The 17,167-nt window shown below is 43.6% G+C and overlaps 2 protein-coding genes across 2 annotated transcripts; both read left to right on the top strand.

Annotated features, from left to right (window-relative positions):
- Positions 1-236: 236 nt before the first annotated feature.
- Positions 237-8,380, top strand: LOC119382245 (uncharacterized). Its single transcript, XM_037649955.2, has 3 exons — positions 237-495; positions 1,299-1,425; positions 8,193-8,380. The coding sequence occupies exons 1-3, from the start codon at positions 373-375 to the stop codon at positions 8,378-8,380; spliced, it is 438 nt and encodes a 145-aa protein (XP_037505883.1). The 5' UTR covers positions 237-372.
- Positions 8,374-15,776, top strand: LOC119384100 (uncharacterized). The gene is made up of 4 exons (XM_049413055.1): positions 8,374-8,873; positions 10,422-10,628; positions 13,656-13,719; positions 15,667-15,776. The coding sequence occupies exons 1-4, from the start codon at positions 8,418-8,420 to the stop codon at positions 15,774-15,776; spliced, it is 837 nt and encodes a 278-aa protein (XP_049269012.1). The 5' UTR covers positions 8,374-8,417.
- Positions 15,777-17,167: the final 1,391 nt, after the last annotated feature.

The following is a 17,167-nucleotide window of genomic DNA, read 5'->3' as shown; positions in this document are numbered from 1 at the left end:
TTTTTTTTTGTTAGAGCCATTCCAGTCTTAACTGTTTCTGACTGCACTAAGTTTTGCAAAAAAAAAAAAAAAAGCAGTTGCTGCTTTTAGGAGCAGAGTTTGTTTGCAAGAGGCTCTGCTGCAGTTGAATATCAACTTTGCTGTGCAACATTCAAAGGCTAACAGTGTTTGTGTGTACAACTGTGATACATCAATTGAAAGGTATTATTTATGTCTAAAGCGGTGTATCTGTGAAACTTTTCGGCACAAATCTTGCTCTCGTAAACCAACCAAACCGCCTCTAAAGACAGTTTTGTTGGTTTATTAGTGTAAAAATATTTTGGGCATTGAAAGTAAAAGTTTGCTTCGTTATTGCAGATACAGCTATCGATCATGCCTCTATTGAAGATATGGAGTGCGGATCACACAATAAAAAAGATGATCACCGCTGAAACAATGGCTGATGTTATCGAGAAAGCAGAGGAATACGGGATCTGCAACTCATGCAGTGCAAAGGTAAAAACTTGAAACGTGCAATCTCTTGCTAGCTATTTTCTAACCAAGAAGTTTGTAGGCATTTTAGGGTGTTTACATTGTTACACTAGGCTGCTGCTTCTTGTCAGTTACTAATGCAGCAGCAAGCGGCTAACAGCTGCACCAAATTATATTGAATGTGTTCCTTTCTGCCTTCCCACCATCAAACAGCATTTTAGCCAAAAATTGCACTAAGCTTATGTGACAGAAGCCTAAACTGCCTGACTTGTAAAGCCGAAACGAAAACCTTAAGTACATCATAATCATGATGGTAATGAACTAAGTGGTCACAGCTATTCATATATAGCTGGTGCAATTTATCCCATGTGTAGCAGTTATTTTTTGAGTTCTTCACTAGCTGGTGTTTGTGTTCAGCTACTGTGCAGTTAATTTCCTCACATCACTGTGATGGCGAGCATGCCAAAGAACGTTTTCAGGGGGGGGGAGGAATCAGCGCAGCTTGTACTTAGTCGCGCAAGGCTGGGTCACAGCAGAGCTGCTGGGCACCTAGCTGCTCTGGCTTGGCTAGGCTTTCACCCTCTCACCATCCCTTGCTATATTGTACTATACATGGCTATACAGAGCCTTGGAAGCAAATATGTATATAGTGTGATGTCTCAAAGTGTGCGCCAGCTTCGGGTTTTTACTGTCTCTCCCAAGTAACTTAGTTTGTTACATTGACAAAGTAAAATGTTTGTTTCAACAACCCAACCACATATTTCCAAACAAAACAAATAATATCTTATAGTCAATGTTTGAGCTATGGTGCTATTATTTTGCAACAGGTGTTTCTTGTTGATTGGACGGAACTTGACGAAACAGTATTCCAAGAAGTTGTTGCTCAGCTACCAATGGACCAGAGGATTTTCATTGTTGCAGAAATTGTGCCACCTGCAAGTCCTCCTGTGCAAGGTTCGTTAAAAGTGCTTTTACTTGTAGTTGACATTGAAAAGTGATATGGCAAAAAACAGGACTTATAAAAAACAGGATTCTTATACTAGGGGTGTGCAAATATTCGAAAACTTGAAATAACAAATCGAATAGCATTCTTTTCAATTCAGTACTCGAATCTAATAGTGCAAATTCGAAATACCAAATAATTTTAGAATATTTTGGATAATCAGCAACGACGAAAAATGTTAGAAGGAACAAGTCGTTAGAACAGTGAATGGTAACATTTCCTGTTTTCATCTTTGAATTACCCAGATGCACACAGCCAGAGAAAGATAGCAGTAGCAAGAAAGAAAAAGAAATAGAAATAAACAGAGACGAAAATGAGATACAAAAAAAAAACAAAGAAAGAAAAAGACAAAGAAAGAGAGGAAGAAAGAGAAAAAGGCCCAGCTTCGTACTTCCTTCATGCTTGGCACCAACCATAGTGCGAAGCTGCCTTATTTTTTTAAAAAAAAGCTGTTGCTAAGGTAACCACCTTGAATGCTGTAGTCACTTCTATATTTCAGCCTGCAGGTTACAAATATTTCGAATTGCTGCTGTATAGGAGCTTGCCTTAGTTTAAATAATTGTGTTTTTTTTTTTTTTTGTCGGTTAGAAGGAACCGTAATGTCCCTTTGTTGACACTTGTGAATATTTGTTTCAAATCAAATGTCATCAAATTTTTGACTGTTTTGAAAATTGTAAACCTGACCAGTCTAGGGCTGCTTTGAAGATGGTTGTCTTACAATTTGAAGACTGTTCGACAGTATTCAATTTGTATTCGTATTTGATTTGGTGTCATCACTATTCGATCCTTATTCAATTGGTTCTAAAATTCCTATTCACCACCCTGAAGGAAAATAAAGCCTCCTTATGTGTAAAAAAAGGGTTTATTTACATAAACCGCAGCCTGACTCGGTGGGTTGCTGCTGTTGTGCATGGTTCCAAAGCACGAGAGAGTTCTGTTCTTTGTCGATCTTGTTCCTACCAACTGCCCTGCGTGCAGGTGAATGGGCCTTTACGGTAGTTCCACTCGGTAGTTTATGGAGATCTGATATTCGAACAATGTTCCATAGGGTCTGGGCTTGTCTCGACCCTTGTAGGAGAACGAGTCGCCCTTTTAATTCTGAAGTACAACGGCGCATAAGTTGGAGCTTTGCTTCGTCTTTGAGGCAGTTGTAGTAGCCACGCTGTGATGCGGTCAGTAGAGTTTGGCATACAGTGAGGTGGGCATGTCATGTTCTTCCATAAGCCAAGCCCTTTGGGTCCTGTTCGCCAGACAGGCCAGATTCATGGCCAGAATGCTCCTCTTGTTAATATTCAGATGGGTTCTTCTTCATCTTTACTGTGGAGGAATCCACATGCTGCGTGGTGTCGTCTAGGCGAGAGGTTGCCTGAAGCGTGAAAGTTGTGGTGTTGCTTATTCCGGCGGTTCTTTGCTGAACAAAATCTGCACCATTCCCCGGACTAGACGACAATACGTCTGTGTCAGGGTGCCATACCAGTCCCAAGGCTTTCGTACTCTTTTCAGTTGTTTGAGTTTAACTGCGGAGGTTGCGTTAGATTGCATGCTAAAGAAGCATAGGTCATTCAAAGCCCATTTGTTCAGTTTCATAGATGCACTTGAGAATATCTTCATGGCTTCTGACTGCAGCTTGCATGCGTCTTCCGACGGAGTCTGTTTCATTGTTTTCCTCTCCTGGGTCTTCTTATGTCCATTAAATTTTGTTCCCATAATTTCTAAATAACTGGTTGTCTGTGTGTGATCTTACGGCCTGTTACTGCCACTTTCAGTACAATAGCCTCATTGCAGTGCATGGAGATAGCACAAGAGGTGACTGGTCCATGTAGAGTCCAGCCTAGTGTGGTCTCGACGGCTTTGAGTCTGTTGTCCAAATTATGTACGTTTCCCATGACAAATGACCAGTACAAGTCTTTGCCGATCAAGATGTCGACAGCGTTTGGGCTTTGACCTTGATCGATGTCGGGGAAGTACTAAATAGGCCGTTGTGTTTGAGCTTGTCGATGAAATCTCTACTTGTTCGTGAAATGGATTGGTGGCTGATCGTTGTCATGACGAGAGCTTTGATTCACAGTGACTTGCAACCACGGACTGAACTCAGAGTGACAAACGCGCTGGTAGGTCTTCTCGGCATGTTGTCCTTGAAGATATCCCTCTGCAAGACTCTCGTGATTGAGTGGCTCGACACTGCGGACACGAAGGTCGCGGATCAAATCCCGGCCGCGGCGGCTGCATTTACGATGAGTGGCGAAAATGTTTGAGGGCCCGTGTACTTAGATTTAGGTGCATGTTAAAGAAACCCCAGGTGGTCTAAATTTCCGGAGCCCTCCACTACGGCGTCTCTCATAATCATATGGTGGTTTGGGACGTTAAACCCCAGATATTATTATTAATGAGTGCTCCACAATGTTATTTCCCAGCCAATCGCTTAGTCGCGAAACTGCACTGACTGCCTCTATCGAATAAAAACTCAAACTAGGCATTTACTTTCTGGGCCGGCTGCCTAAGCAACAGCTGTTTGGAGGTATACACACCGTTTGGCATTGCGAGTTCCAGTCCACCTCCAGTTGCATTGGTTTTGGTAATGTCGGACCGCTAGTAAGGTCATCATCAGAGGGTCGCACATTGTTTCTGCATGGCGCTGATTGCACTTTGTACATTTAACTTTTCACCTGCAATCTTTTGCTAAGTGATGTTTGCAAGGTACAGCGGAAGCAGCGACCATCACTTAGTAGTCGTTTTTTCTTTTGCTCGAGAGGAAGTCTGAGAGTCCTACTGCTCTGTATAATGGGTATTCGAGTCACAGAATACAGCAGGCATTCTCTTGAGGAACTGGTTTGCAGATGAAGCCAAATACTCGGTAGTTGAATGGTGAGCCACGAAGAGGATGTCGTGCTACTGCGAAACCTTTAACTTGGCCCTTTGACGCGTCCTCCTTTACAAAACATACGGGACTGTTCTTTCTCGAGTCTCTGTTTCTGTTTGAATAAAAAACAGCAAGGACTAATGCTCGCCTTCTGTTCCTGACTGTGCTTTTCTTGTTGGCCTGGCTCCACCTTGTACTCTTTTCTCTGAAACTTGACGTTCAGTGTTTTGTTGAAGGTCGAGGGCTATGCTGTAGGAAGCACTGTCAGGAGGAGTAGGTATACAGCATCAGTGGCGTAAATAAAAAAAAAAAAATCAGAAAGGGGGACAACATCTGTCGTGGTGTCCATTTTTTTATAAATATAGGTGCTATTTTTACTTATATAAAAAATTAGATATTTTTAAAATAAAATTAAATGGGGAGCATGGGTGCCCAGCTCATGTAATTGCATTGTTTATGAATCTTCTCTGAAACCGGTCGAGCGACAGTTGCAGTTTCAATTGTCTCACACAGCGGAGGGGTATTGAACACAGGACCTACACACTACAAAATAAACAGGTAGTACAGAAAGTTAAATGCAGTATACTTAACTGCCAAGCAATTCAAACATATGATGTTTGAAAAATAAATCTGAATTGGGGGGGACATTTGCAAATGGTGTCCCCCCGTCCCCCGGGATTTACGCCAGCGTACAGCATTGCAGAATAATTGTCTTCCAATACACCGAGAGTCTGAGGCGCACGTCTGGGACTGCACCATGTTGTAGAGGTATCGAAGTCCTCGAAGATCGGTGAAAGATTGCACTGGTTGCATGTCGATGAGTCACTGCATGTGAGCCTTAATTATCACGTCAGGCTTGGCAAAGCGCTGTTTCAGAATGTCCAAGGCTTCACAATAGCAGCTTGCAGTTGCTGAAAGTCCCGTGATCGCCAGTGCCGCATCGTTGGTAAAAACCGAACGTAGATAGGTGAACCTGTCTACGTTGGAGAGTCCATTGTTGCTGTGTATCAGCTGACTGAACTGCTCCCGAAAAGGTGTCCACAGTTACTCAATGGTTGGTCATCGAATTTCATGAGGTCGATTTTCGGAAGTTGGATAGCGGGCTGGGCGTGCGTTGCACGGGTTCGGTCGACAGTAGTGCACGCTTCTTAAACTCCTGAAGTTGACGTATCCGATACCAGAGTTTCGCGGACTTCACTGTGGCTCGATCATTGTGATCCACAACCTGGTCAAGCTCTGCCGGAGCTTCCGTGGTTGACAGCAGAGGGACGATGTGGGAGTCAGTTGCTCTCAAGTCGTGTGTGAAGGTGTTTGAGGTGTTCGTTGAGGATGCAAAGCTCCTCTTCTGTAACACTGTCTGAGTGAGCATTGCTTCTATCTTGTGATAAGTGCGTTAATTTCATCTCTGGCTTTGCGCTTCAGCTTGAGTGTTTCCATGTTTGACTCCGTCTTGAACTGCTATAGGTGGTACGATGAATCCATAGGCAGAAGGCGATACCTTGCCCCTGTACCTTGGGTCCATCGATGTCGTTCCAGTGCTTCGATGAGTTCGGCACCACGTGAAGGAAATCAAGCCTCCTGATGTGCACATAAGGAGTTATTTACGATAAACCACAGCCCGACTCCGTGGGTTGCTGCTGTTGCGCGTGTTCCGAGCACGAGGGAGTTCCTCTCTTCTTCGTCACTCTTGTTCCGACACACCCCTAACACATACCCATATTAGAGCTGGATGGGCTGTGCATTGTGTGTCCTTGTTTTTCAGTTAATACCTCTCCAAGCAAAGAAGGCAATCTTTATGCCATGCATTTTTTTTCTGGCTTCACTATTGTGGGCTAAAAGGGCCTTCATAGTGCAATTCAGAATGTCATGCATCAATTATACAAGGGTAGGGGAACAAGGACTTGCTTTCTTGTTAGACACAACCTGAACTAGAACCAACAGACAATCAAGCCAAGGAAAGTATAGGGACGTTATTTGGTAGTAATTATGCTATAAATGTGAATAAATTCAAGTGGATGAAAAAAAAACTTGCCATCGGCAGCGAACAATTTTACAGTGTCGTTTATGCATAATAATAGGCTAGCTTTATGTTGTTTCATGTTGCCATAGTTCTACAGCTTAGCAAGCAGCAACTTTGAAACATGCAGTTTACATAACAGGCTTTATTGTGAAAGTGTAGTGTATATATACATTGAACTGCACCTGCACAGTTTGAAACAAAATTGAGTCATATCCATAGGTCGGCAACTCACTCAATGAGTCGACTAACTCGGGCTCAGATCGGACCGTGAGTCTGAGTGAATCCAGGTGAGTATTATTTGGTGAGTGAGTGCGAGTGAGTTCAGCTGAAGAAAATCTAGTGTTCGAGTCCGAGTGAGCCCTAAGCACAAAATATATTTCTTGGGTCAGTCGACTGAGCGCAACCTTGCATAGCCGACCTTGTTGTCCTATCTACTAATCTTCGGCATTACTAAGAGACTTATATCGTGTACATTTATACTCAAGTCTATTTACAAATGTCAGCGCACGAGTGTTCATGCGCCACCTCAGTATTTATGACAGAGGCGTGAGTTTGGGGGGGGGGGGTGCCTTGACCTCCCCCCGCAACTCTTCATGGGAAGTTCTTGATAAATGTCTTGTAGTGAGTCGCTTATTTCATAAAAATGTCCTTACTGGATTGAAACCGCTTATAATATGTATTTGAAGGTACAAGATCAAAAGGCACATCGTAGAGCACGATTATGTGGGATATTGCCGTTAAGAGCAATTTTAATTTTACAATAACGGCTCATGAGTTGACTCATTCAGGCTCACTCAAACTCAGGTCAAGCCGTGGGTCTGAGTTTGAGTGAGTCTGGCTGAGTCATATGCTGGTGAGTTTGGTCCGAATGAGTCCGGTTGAGAAATTCAGTGAGTCTGAGTGAGTCTGATTGAGGAAAATTTTGGTGAGTCTTACTACGAGTGAGCCCTTAGAGCAAAGTATATTTCTTGAGTTAGTCTGAGTGAGCTCCAATTGTTTTGCCGAACTGTGGTCCTATCCTGGCATAACTGCTGCCACTGACTTTGTGAGCTATCTGAGCTATTCTCCTGTCCTAATCAGTGCCTGTGTGAAGCTGGAGTGATCATTTTAAATAACGTCTATGAATTCAGAGAAATGATCTGTTCAAACAAAATCTGAGCAGAGCTTTGTCTAACATCGTTTGCCAGGTAGTAAAAGAGGCCAGCATGGCAGGAAGGCACGAGGTACATTTTCCATAAACTTCGAAGTTTCAGTTAAAAATATATATTCATTCCTGTTGTAGCGGTCACTCATTCCATTGACAAATTGCAGCTTTTAACTTTGGGTGTCTGACAACATTAGAGCTTCGATGCAGTGAGTTGTTAAATGAGCATGCATTATGGGGCTCTATTTGCCACTACTACAGATTAGGCCTAACAACACTGAAGCTAGCAAGCCTTCAAATTTTGAGCTAATAGTATGGTAGTGTAAAAGCTTTGTACTGACATGCAGAGGTTGCGGCGGTGGTCAGAGGTTGCGTGCTCAGCTGCTGACTCGAAGGTCGCAGGTTTGATCCTGGCTGCAGCGGTCTCATTTTGGTGGAGGCAAAATGTTAGAGTCTGTGTACTGTGCTATGTAAGTGCACGTTAAAATACCCCAGGGGCTCGAAATTATATTGGGCCTTCCACTACGGCATGCTTCATAATCATATCATAGTTTTAGCACGTAAAAACCAGATATTATTATTATATTACTTTACTTACTTACTTACTACTTACTTACTTACATGCAGAGACTTGTTTTACTGCTTGCATTTTTGCAATTTGTGTTCGTAGTAAACATTACTTTTCTTGTTTCAGACGTCCCAGAATCAAACAGTACACCTGTACGAGAGCCAACCAGTGACATCAACATCCATGTATCGACAGAGAAGCTTCCCAAAGATCTTCAGGGCGCATTGAGTACAGCAGCATCTCCTCTTCACCCTAAACATCGAAGGGAACTAGTCCGTTGTGTTGTTGACCAAATGCTAGCTTGTGTGCTCTAGGCCAAGAAGAGAACTTATTAGGAGTGTGGCTGAGGAAATGGTCAAGGCATACCCAGCTGCTCTTGAAGATAGGAGCATCAATGGCTCCTTGCTTGGTCGTGGCTATGACTCATTGTTTCAACAACTTGAGGCGAGAGTAGAAAATATTCATCGAGGCAAGCGAGGAATCCCATCATCGACTCCTGTGTCGACACAGAAGAGCGCAAAGATGTCGTACGGCTGCATGAATTGGCAGCCGCGGCCGGTTTTACACACTGATGAGCTTGATGAGAAGCAGCAATTTCTTCAGCGTGAAGCGCGGAAAAGTCCAAAGGACATGGATTTGTCTTTAGCCATGGTGTACATGGAAGATACATATGGAGCACAACGGCAATTCATAAACAGTGGGAGTCCTGTGCACCATGCTACAGAAATCAAGAGAGAGTGGCCACTGTTGTTTCACCGTCCCTTCTTCTACAAGCACGTTGCACAACTTCTTGGAAAGGATGCCAAGGTATGAACTGCATGTCACTTCCGATTAACTAGCGAAACGGGTGCAGGGAAGTTCTCTGGCGATAATCTTTGGTGCTAGAATGCCTGTACATGCCTGGTTGTTTTGTAAGTACATTGGATAAGCTGCTAGACCTGTGCAGCTGCTAGTGTAGTGCTTCATCAAAAAGCATGTCTGGCATCAACTTGGTCTCAGTATTCTAAGACATAATGCCTACTACAAAAAGTTACTGCATGCATTGCTGGTGAGAGCAATGAAAGCAGCCACCTTTTCTTGTATTTGACAAACTTGTCTGATTATTAAAGTTTCATTTAGTTCAGCAGAAGCTTCTGCTTGCACATAAGATGGGGCTTGCTTGCGCACTTTCAAGCAGTTGTTTAAAGGTCATCAGTAGTTGCTGAATGTGACATGGTATACTTAATAGGTTGCAGACAGAGATCACATTTTGTGTACTAAATGGGGGAGGACTTGTTCTTTTTAAGAAAACTCTTTAACCTGACAGGTTTAGTAATCTGCTCTCATTGGCCTCTGTCCAAGGGTTTCCAGAGCCCAGATGCCCTTGTTTTATTGTTGTATTGTGTATATTTAACTTAAAGGGGTCATGAAGCACCCCTTGGGCTTGTTGAAAAAACGCAACCTGCGGAAAGCTGACACGGCTATGAACTGCTCTGCAAAATATTAGTCGTGCGCGCCGTGTAAAGGCCACAAGCGGAGCGCGAAGTTGCCGTTTCCTCAGGCGCCCTCTTTTCAAACAGAGGCCGGTTCTCACTCTCGTCGGTGGGCGGGGCGTCTGCACGTTGACGTCGCGGAGACATAGCATGCTTATTGGCCGATAGCCGGATGAGATGCGCTTCTTGCCACGGGGTGCCGTCACTTGCCCGCGCCGCACTCCTCAGTCTGCTAACTTTACACGGTAGCCGCACTCGCGCATGCGAATCACAGCGGGAGAGCGATCGCGTTCCATGACGCGCGCTGACGTAACTTCTTACCCCCGTGCCATCCCTCCCTGTCTAGCTTCCAGTGTGCTCGTGGGCACGAGAAAAAGAGAAAGCGCTGAGAGCGTGCGCCAAACCCCCGTAACTCCGCGGATTCTTGACGGATTCGAGAAATTTTTGCGGCAATCGATTCGGGAGGCAGTAACCTCCGATACTAAGGTCATTAGATCATTACTTGGAAAAGTAGTTCATGACCCCTTTAAGACTGTTGCTCGTCACTTCTTCTAAACATACTACTGGCTTTTCAAAAGTAATTCTGGGCTTCTGCCTGCTACAGTCTTGATATACTTGTGATGCGCACTGCAGTGGAAGGTGCTGAGTTATTTGAAAAGTAGGCATTTCTAAACATTCATGTGGATTAATTTAAGTACACGGCTATTCTTGCATATCACCCCATTACTGATATTTCTAAGTCTAGGAAGGAGGCAAATGTGATGAAGTTTTGAAGGTTGACATGCTAACACATCTTACTCAAATGGAAAGTATATATACGAGGGTAGCTGCTCAGAACATAGTTTTGGGGATATTTAATTCACAGACGTTTTTTGTATTTCAGGATGGTTTCCAGGCGTCATTGCGAGGTTACGCCCCACTGCTGTTTAAGCACATGAAAAGTGTAGTAAAGAGGGATGTCATCGAATGGGTCATCGAGACAGAGCGGGAGGTGTCAAAGGGCTGCAAGAACGCAAAGGAGGTGGCATTTGTGCCATTGTTGGCTGCGTATTTTGGTGACAAAGAAGAGGCCCTCTTCAAGGTTTTCGAGGTAGGTTTAAAGTAGAACCAAGTTTTGCGATTTATATATTACAGAAATGCTAATTAGCAGCTCTTAAAAGCAGCGCTGATGCATATTTGTTATGTGCAACTCCTTCATTCCCAGGTAGTGTAAACCTGCCAGCTGCCCAAATTTTTTCAAAATTATAGAATTCAAACACATTTTATTATTCTGAGAACGTTCTGTTAAGTGTTCACTAGTCATATGTTCAGTGTAAGAAGTATTTTGAAAAGGCAAATATGGACTGGAGCGAAATATGCATATTCTCCGTGCATTACAGGGCACTTTCTTTCAGTAAGTGTATTCAGGCAAGTTCCTAATGCCGAGAAAATTGGCAGCAACATAGTAGCTGCAAAAAAAGAAAGAAAGAAAGGAAAAAAAAGTTGCCGTGATCTCAATATTATGGGTTGCCTTTTCAGTTAACAGGCAAATTATTGTTAAGAAAATGCTAATGTACGCACAAAAAATATGTGCTCTGAGTACACTTTAAAGGCATTGGCAAACATGAACATGTTTTTTTGCAGTTTGACTAGGTATTGTAATTTGAGGAACACTGTTGTGGCACTTTGCACCAGAAGTGCAATTACTAGGGTCTGATTATGCTATGTTACTGCATATTACTGTACATAAGCAGCCTTTCTTGGGGGGTCTATATGTATTGCAAATGTCTGCTGTTGGTGATAGATTGTTTTCCAAGCCAACCTCTCAGCCGGAAGCACGGAAAGCCCGTCCTTCTAGTGGGTGTCTGTTATTCTTTTTGTTGCGTTTAGGCTTTTGTGTTTCATTGTATGCCTACTAAGATTTAAAGAACGCTCGCACTTGCGAGTGTGGACCTAATTCAGGCAAAGTAACTCCCCCTCAATACAGCCTTTCAGTATTGCATTGGCCAGTCACAATGGGTTTTTTCAGAATTTGCAGCTCTACTCATTCTCCTGGTTGAGAGGCCTAACGCATTCTGGTAGAACAGAGCACTGGACTTCCAAATTAAAGAATTTAATACAGCTATAGTCTCTTAGGTGCCGACACCGCGATATAATTATTACGATATCTAGTGGGAGACTTCAGATTTATTTTTCAATTTACATAAAAACATCGATCCACTTTATAATGCTTGGCTCAAAGCAGGCCTGCAGCCAGGAATTTTTTTCGGGGGGGGGGGGGGGGGCATTTGCTGAAAGCCTTGACTTTTTGAGAAAAACGCCTATTTTCATTATTGATTTTCGGTAAAACACCATTCATCAAAAAAATTTCGGCCAGGGAGGGGGGGGGGGCGCCCCCCCTCCCTTGGCTACGGGCCTGGCTCAAAGCGAAAAAAAGGTCGTATAGGCTGCTACTCGCTCACTGCATCACATAAAATCGATTCTGACAATGCATGGGATCTGCCGAATTTTTTTAATTGACATGCTTTACTTACTTGGTTAAAACATGCACCAGGCAGGAGAGAATGGGCTAATAATGCTGGCACAAGAAGCTTTAATTATGCCAGTGAATATACAATTTAAGATGGCCAAAAATAATTATCAGATGGTAGAAAATGCCATTTGCTACCACTAGACCTAGCGTGAAGCTGGGTTACGAATTTTTCCGCCGAAGGTTGTTTTATGGATGAGTATTTGAGTTGCTTTTAGGTCACTGAACTGGTAGCAAAACCCTTCGCTGATAAATAAAAAATGCGTACCATCTTTTCTCGGCAACTTTTATGGGCAGGCATGCTGAAGTGTACCTATTTGTAGACAACCAGGGAATTACCCTTTTTTTTATTGGAGAGCAAGCCTGTGCGAAAACATTCCCTGACTGATTGTGTCGGGATTGCTTTGTATTGTCAGTAGCATTTTTGTTTTCTGAAAACCAGTCGCTACGCAATTCAAGACTCAACGTATTCTGCACATACAAATCCGTTTGAGGGGCATTTTCAACTGAATGTTTCTCTCGTCACTGGTCCATGATCCGAATTTTAAAAGTTTGAAATGAAAAGAAGCGGGCATGAAAAGCCCCTGTGAAATAGCTACTGCAGACAGGACGGGCACAGTTCGTTGTCAGTAGACGAGGACCTAAGCCAAGATCTTGACAAATTTCCTGGGCCGATGTCGGGGGGCATCTGCCTCCTATAAAACCGTTCGGGAGGGGGCAAGGGTGAGCCCCCCAGCCCCCCCGTACTTACTGCCTATGTGCTAACACACAGTATTTGAAATAGGCTTTAGTTACGCAAGATGCACTGCAGAGTCAGGATCGACCTCATTTATGACGTGACATGGGCAGTGATTTTGCATGTGATGTGCTAACATGCTTCAGTGCATCATGTGACGAAATTTTAACAGAAATAGTGTTGGGGCAGTAGGTATTAACATGGCCATTAAGGCACGGTAACTAGCAAATAAATAAAAAAAATGCTGCTGTGAAAGATGACCAGCAGAGTGCAGGTGACTGACTTCTCAGTATGTGCTCAGCTCTGCTATGTTCTTGGTGCAATAAGTGTTTATGCTGCATGGCTGGCATGCACAATTTAGAGATCAAACATGCCGCTTCTTAGCTGTGGTCTTTGTCCTTCCCAGTATGTCTGGCCAGTGAACAAAATCTTAGACAGGGTTATGTAAGCCACTGTTGTTGCAACCATGAGCCTGCGTGACTGCATGCTTGCACATTGCAGGCATGATGAGCAGATGAAACCGCAGCAGACAGGGTGGCTGGCACTCCAGCTCCCCATACTGCCCTGCAGCTACTCATGTGGGCACACACAGACTTCTTGAAATTTAACGTTCATTGTGTGGCAGTATTACACAGAGAGATCTCAGTGTGCCTTTGTATAAAACCTGGTTTCACTGGATGCATATTGGCATATGGCTTTTTTCAGCAGAAAAGCTTTATTTTCCTGACCTTGTCATGATAAGGGAAAGTTTTACAAATTACGACATATACATGATGCTTTACAGTGAATATTTATGGGGAAAAAAAATTCTTAGTTTGAAATAGTACATGCTACAGATCGTCTGTTTACAGAGTCATTCTGCTCCTTTTCAGCATGGTACAAGTATAACAGAAGTAGTTTCTGAGTTGCCACCTACGCCCATCGTTGCCGCACTAGGTAAGCTGAGTTTTACTTCAAGTTTGTAACTAGTGTGTCAAGGGAAGTGTTTCATCTTGCAGGTGCATGGCAGTTTTACACCCAGGTGCATTCACTCATTTCAACAGATTTACCATTCTGGCTAGGTTAATCAAGAATCCGAGACTCCAGCTAAAATTGCATTGATTGCATTTTTGTTTAATAAATGCACTTAATTGACGGGGCGTCTCCTAAATTTTAAAATAAAACAGTGATACTGTGTTCCTGCAAGGTGTTGCACTACATAAAAAGTTAAATGTGTAACATGGTGTAGTGTTTTGTGTTTTCATGCCACAAAAGCTTTAAGGTTTATGCATTCAATGTATATTTTATTATGTATGTATGTATTATTTATTATGTATGTATGTATGAGCAAAAATTCTTATATTGTAAAAGGTGCTGCATCGGAATGCTTCGTACTGTGCTGAGAAGGTAATATACTGTATTCCCCTTGCTAGTGGCAAAGAATACATTGATCAAAGAGGTAATCTTGTTAATTATTGACTTTGTCAATGTTGAAACTCATGTTTATATTCACAGAAAGTGTCTTATAAGTGGGGCTTATAGAACTTTTTACCTCTGCAGTAGAAGTATAAGCGTGTGCTGTTTGTGCAGCTATTGTTCGCGGCACTTCAGCAACAAGCATTACGCCGCAGTGCTAAAAATTTGTTGCACTCTTCGAACGGCATCAATGAATCCTAAGGATAACACAGCTGGAATGAATCGGAATAGATTCGTGGGAACGTCACGAAGCGCGATACAAGCTACGAGAGAGTGGAGGGCTCTAGATAATCTCGACCAGCTGGGGGTTCTGAAATTGCACAGTACGCATACCTCTAGCATTTCACCCCCATCAAAATGCGACCCCCACAACTGCGATCGACACCGCGTCTCTCACGTGAGCATAAAAGCACCCTAACCAATGTGCCCCAGCGGCGGGCAAAATAGAAATATTTGAGGCGTTGGTTGATGTCAGCGTGCTTGCTGCGTGGTGTCGAGGCAGGCCTGAGATGCTTGCTATATTATGATGTGTAGTAGCTTTGAGCCTTGCTCTTTAGATGTTGTGCACTCTATTTCCTTGATTTGTGGAACATTGGTATAGCCTGCCTGATGTCTCATCGTAGGGTTCAGGCAGCAGGAAAGGACCAATTTACACCTACCTATAACGATACACTGCTGTAGCAGCAGGTAAGCAGAAGAATTTGCGGGCACCACAATTCCGCCCACGTATGCGGATCAGCTGACACACACACACACACGCACAGACAGACAAATCAATAAGGCTATGCGCATTGCAAAAATGGTGAACAAGTTTCCTACGATCATTTCTTCAGCAGTTAGTATACAGTCATTGTTTCTCTCCGCCTCTTCCTGTACATGAAACGTTATTTCGCTCGGTGTTCCGTCACCGCCTTTCTTCGGATTTGAACACGTTTATACAAGAACGCGACGAAGTAACCGGCTGACAAAACCGCTGCAAAATGCTGACGTTTCGCCGTGATGCTCTAGGCAATCAGCATTCGACGATACCCACCGGCAGCTACCGAGTGCGTTAGCCCACCTACCTTCAAAACACTGCCGAACAGTGTCTGCCTCGCCGATTGACACGCCCCGTGACAGCGCAGCAGCACTTACCTAGCAGTAGATGAGTACGGCCGATACGCGTTTTCACTTCGCTAAAAAGCCAGCAGTGCAGGAGGATTGGCCATCGGAGATCATAGGCTCAACAAGAACACTTCGCAGCCGCACTGGGATTTCTTGTGCGTCCGAATTCACGCCAGACGTTTACACGAACAGTGCAACATTTATTTTATCGTCGATGTCGTCCTTCGTGACAACCAGAATGCGGCACTAGCCCCCAAGTACACTCTCACGTTCGACAAAACACCACGTTTTTACATCGCAATCTAGGCAACACGTTTTTTCCAGCAGCGGCAATCCGCACATTGTACCGCACAATCACATGGACCTCCTTGCCTGATGATGATGACGATGTCTGCTGCCTCTTTCCTTTGGAGTACTTTGGAGCGGGTGATTGACAAGCTATGCCGGATCGGGCAAAGAAGCAAACGAAAGAGGAGTGGAAATAAAACTAAAACGAAAGTGACAACGGGAACAAAAAATTGACTGTGGGAATCGAGTACGAAACCGAAACCACGTTTGCGGCGCTAGCACTCCTGTCAGAGGGATCAGGTGCATTGTCATCACCATCACACAATGGCGGCCGCCATGCCGGCCGAGCACATTGTGTGGTCAGTTCGCGTTGGTTCGCGTAGAACCTGTGCGCGTTGTATCTGTTCCCAGTGAAGTGCAAATTGTGATGAGCCATTTTAATTATGGAGGTGCACGACAAGGGAAGGCTAATTTGCACACTGAATATAGCTGCGTCGTGTCTTTTTCGTGTGCGCGAGGCTTGTGACCGTGAGTAGCGCGATGGGATATCTTCAGCTACACGTCGATCTGAAAAAGTTACTACGGGCCGAAAACGGGATAATATCCGGACCTCGAAGAAAACCTTGCAGACTTTCTTAAACAACTCTGCATATAATGACTGTCAAGGGAACAGCACATGACCAAGGCGTATCCAGAAGTGATCTTAGAGCCAGCAAAACAGGCTCACGGAAGAAAAGGAACTGCCAGGACAATAAGTTTTATATTCTTTGAAGGAAAATTGTGCTTGCTTGTCTCTCTCTCTTTTTGTAATCGTAAACATAGGAGCGTGCTACAGTTTTATCATTAAGATGTGGTACAATATCTTAATGAGAATTTTTATTTTTGAAAATTGTGTTTGTTTGTCTCTCTCCTCTCTTTTGTAATCGTAAGCTTAGGAGCGTGCTACAGTTTTATTACGATGTGGTAGCAATATCTTAATGAGAATTTTAATTTTTGAACCAGCAAAATCAGGTGCTCGCAAGATTCGTGTAAATACTCTACCTGAAGGCATAGTTTTTTTCAAGCTGAACTAAATAAATGCTTTTTCTTGTCTTTTTGCACCCATTGTAAGTCTATACCATTCAGTGTTTCCAAGTAACATATTTGGATGCACTTGACCAGTTAGCATGTCTCTTTTTGGGGGCACTTCTGATTAGCCGAACAGATGACTGCGGTCCCTTAGAGGTCGTTTTAACGGGAGTGTACTGTATACTGTACATCTAGCTTATGATGAGACACTGCAGTCAACCATGCAGCCTCTGAAGCAGGCTACCTGCACTGGCACGAGCAGTTTTTGACCATCACCCTAAATATTCATGATGTGCAAAGACATATTGAAATGCGCCTTATGGGAAGGAGCTCCACTCTCTTTGCAACGCATCTTGATGTGTCTACATAAATGAGCTTATGTTTTAATTCTTCATGTTTATAGGGTGCTGCGGTTAACACTTGTTATGTCGCGCACAGCCATCTGATAAAGGATAAAAACAAAGTTGGG

This window comes from Rhipicephalus sanguineus, chromosome 2 (assembly GCF_013339695.2).
Source record: "Rhipicephalus sanguineus isolate Rsan-2018 chromosome 2, BIME_Rsan_1.4, whole genome shotgun sequence".
Lineage (NCBI taxonomy): Eukaryota > Metazoa > Arthropoda > Arachnida > Ixodida > Ixodidae > Rhipicephalus > Rhipicephalus sanguineus.
The sequence above is the reverse complement of the archived record's forward strand: the minus strand, read 5'-3'. Positions and strand labels throughout refer to the sequence as shown.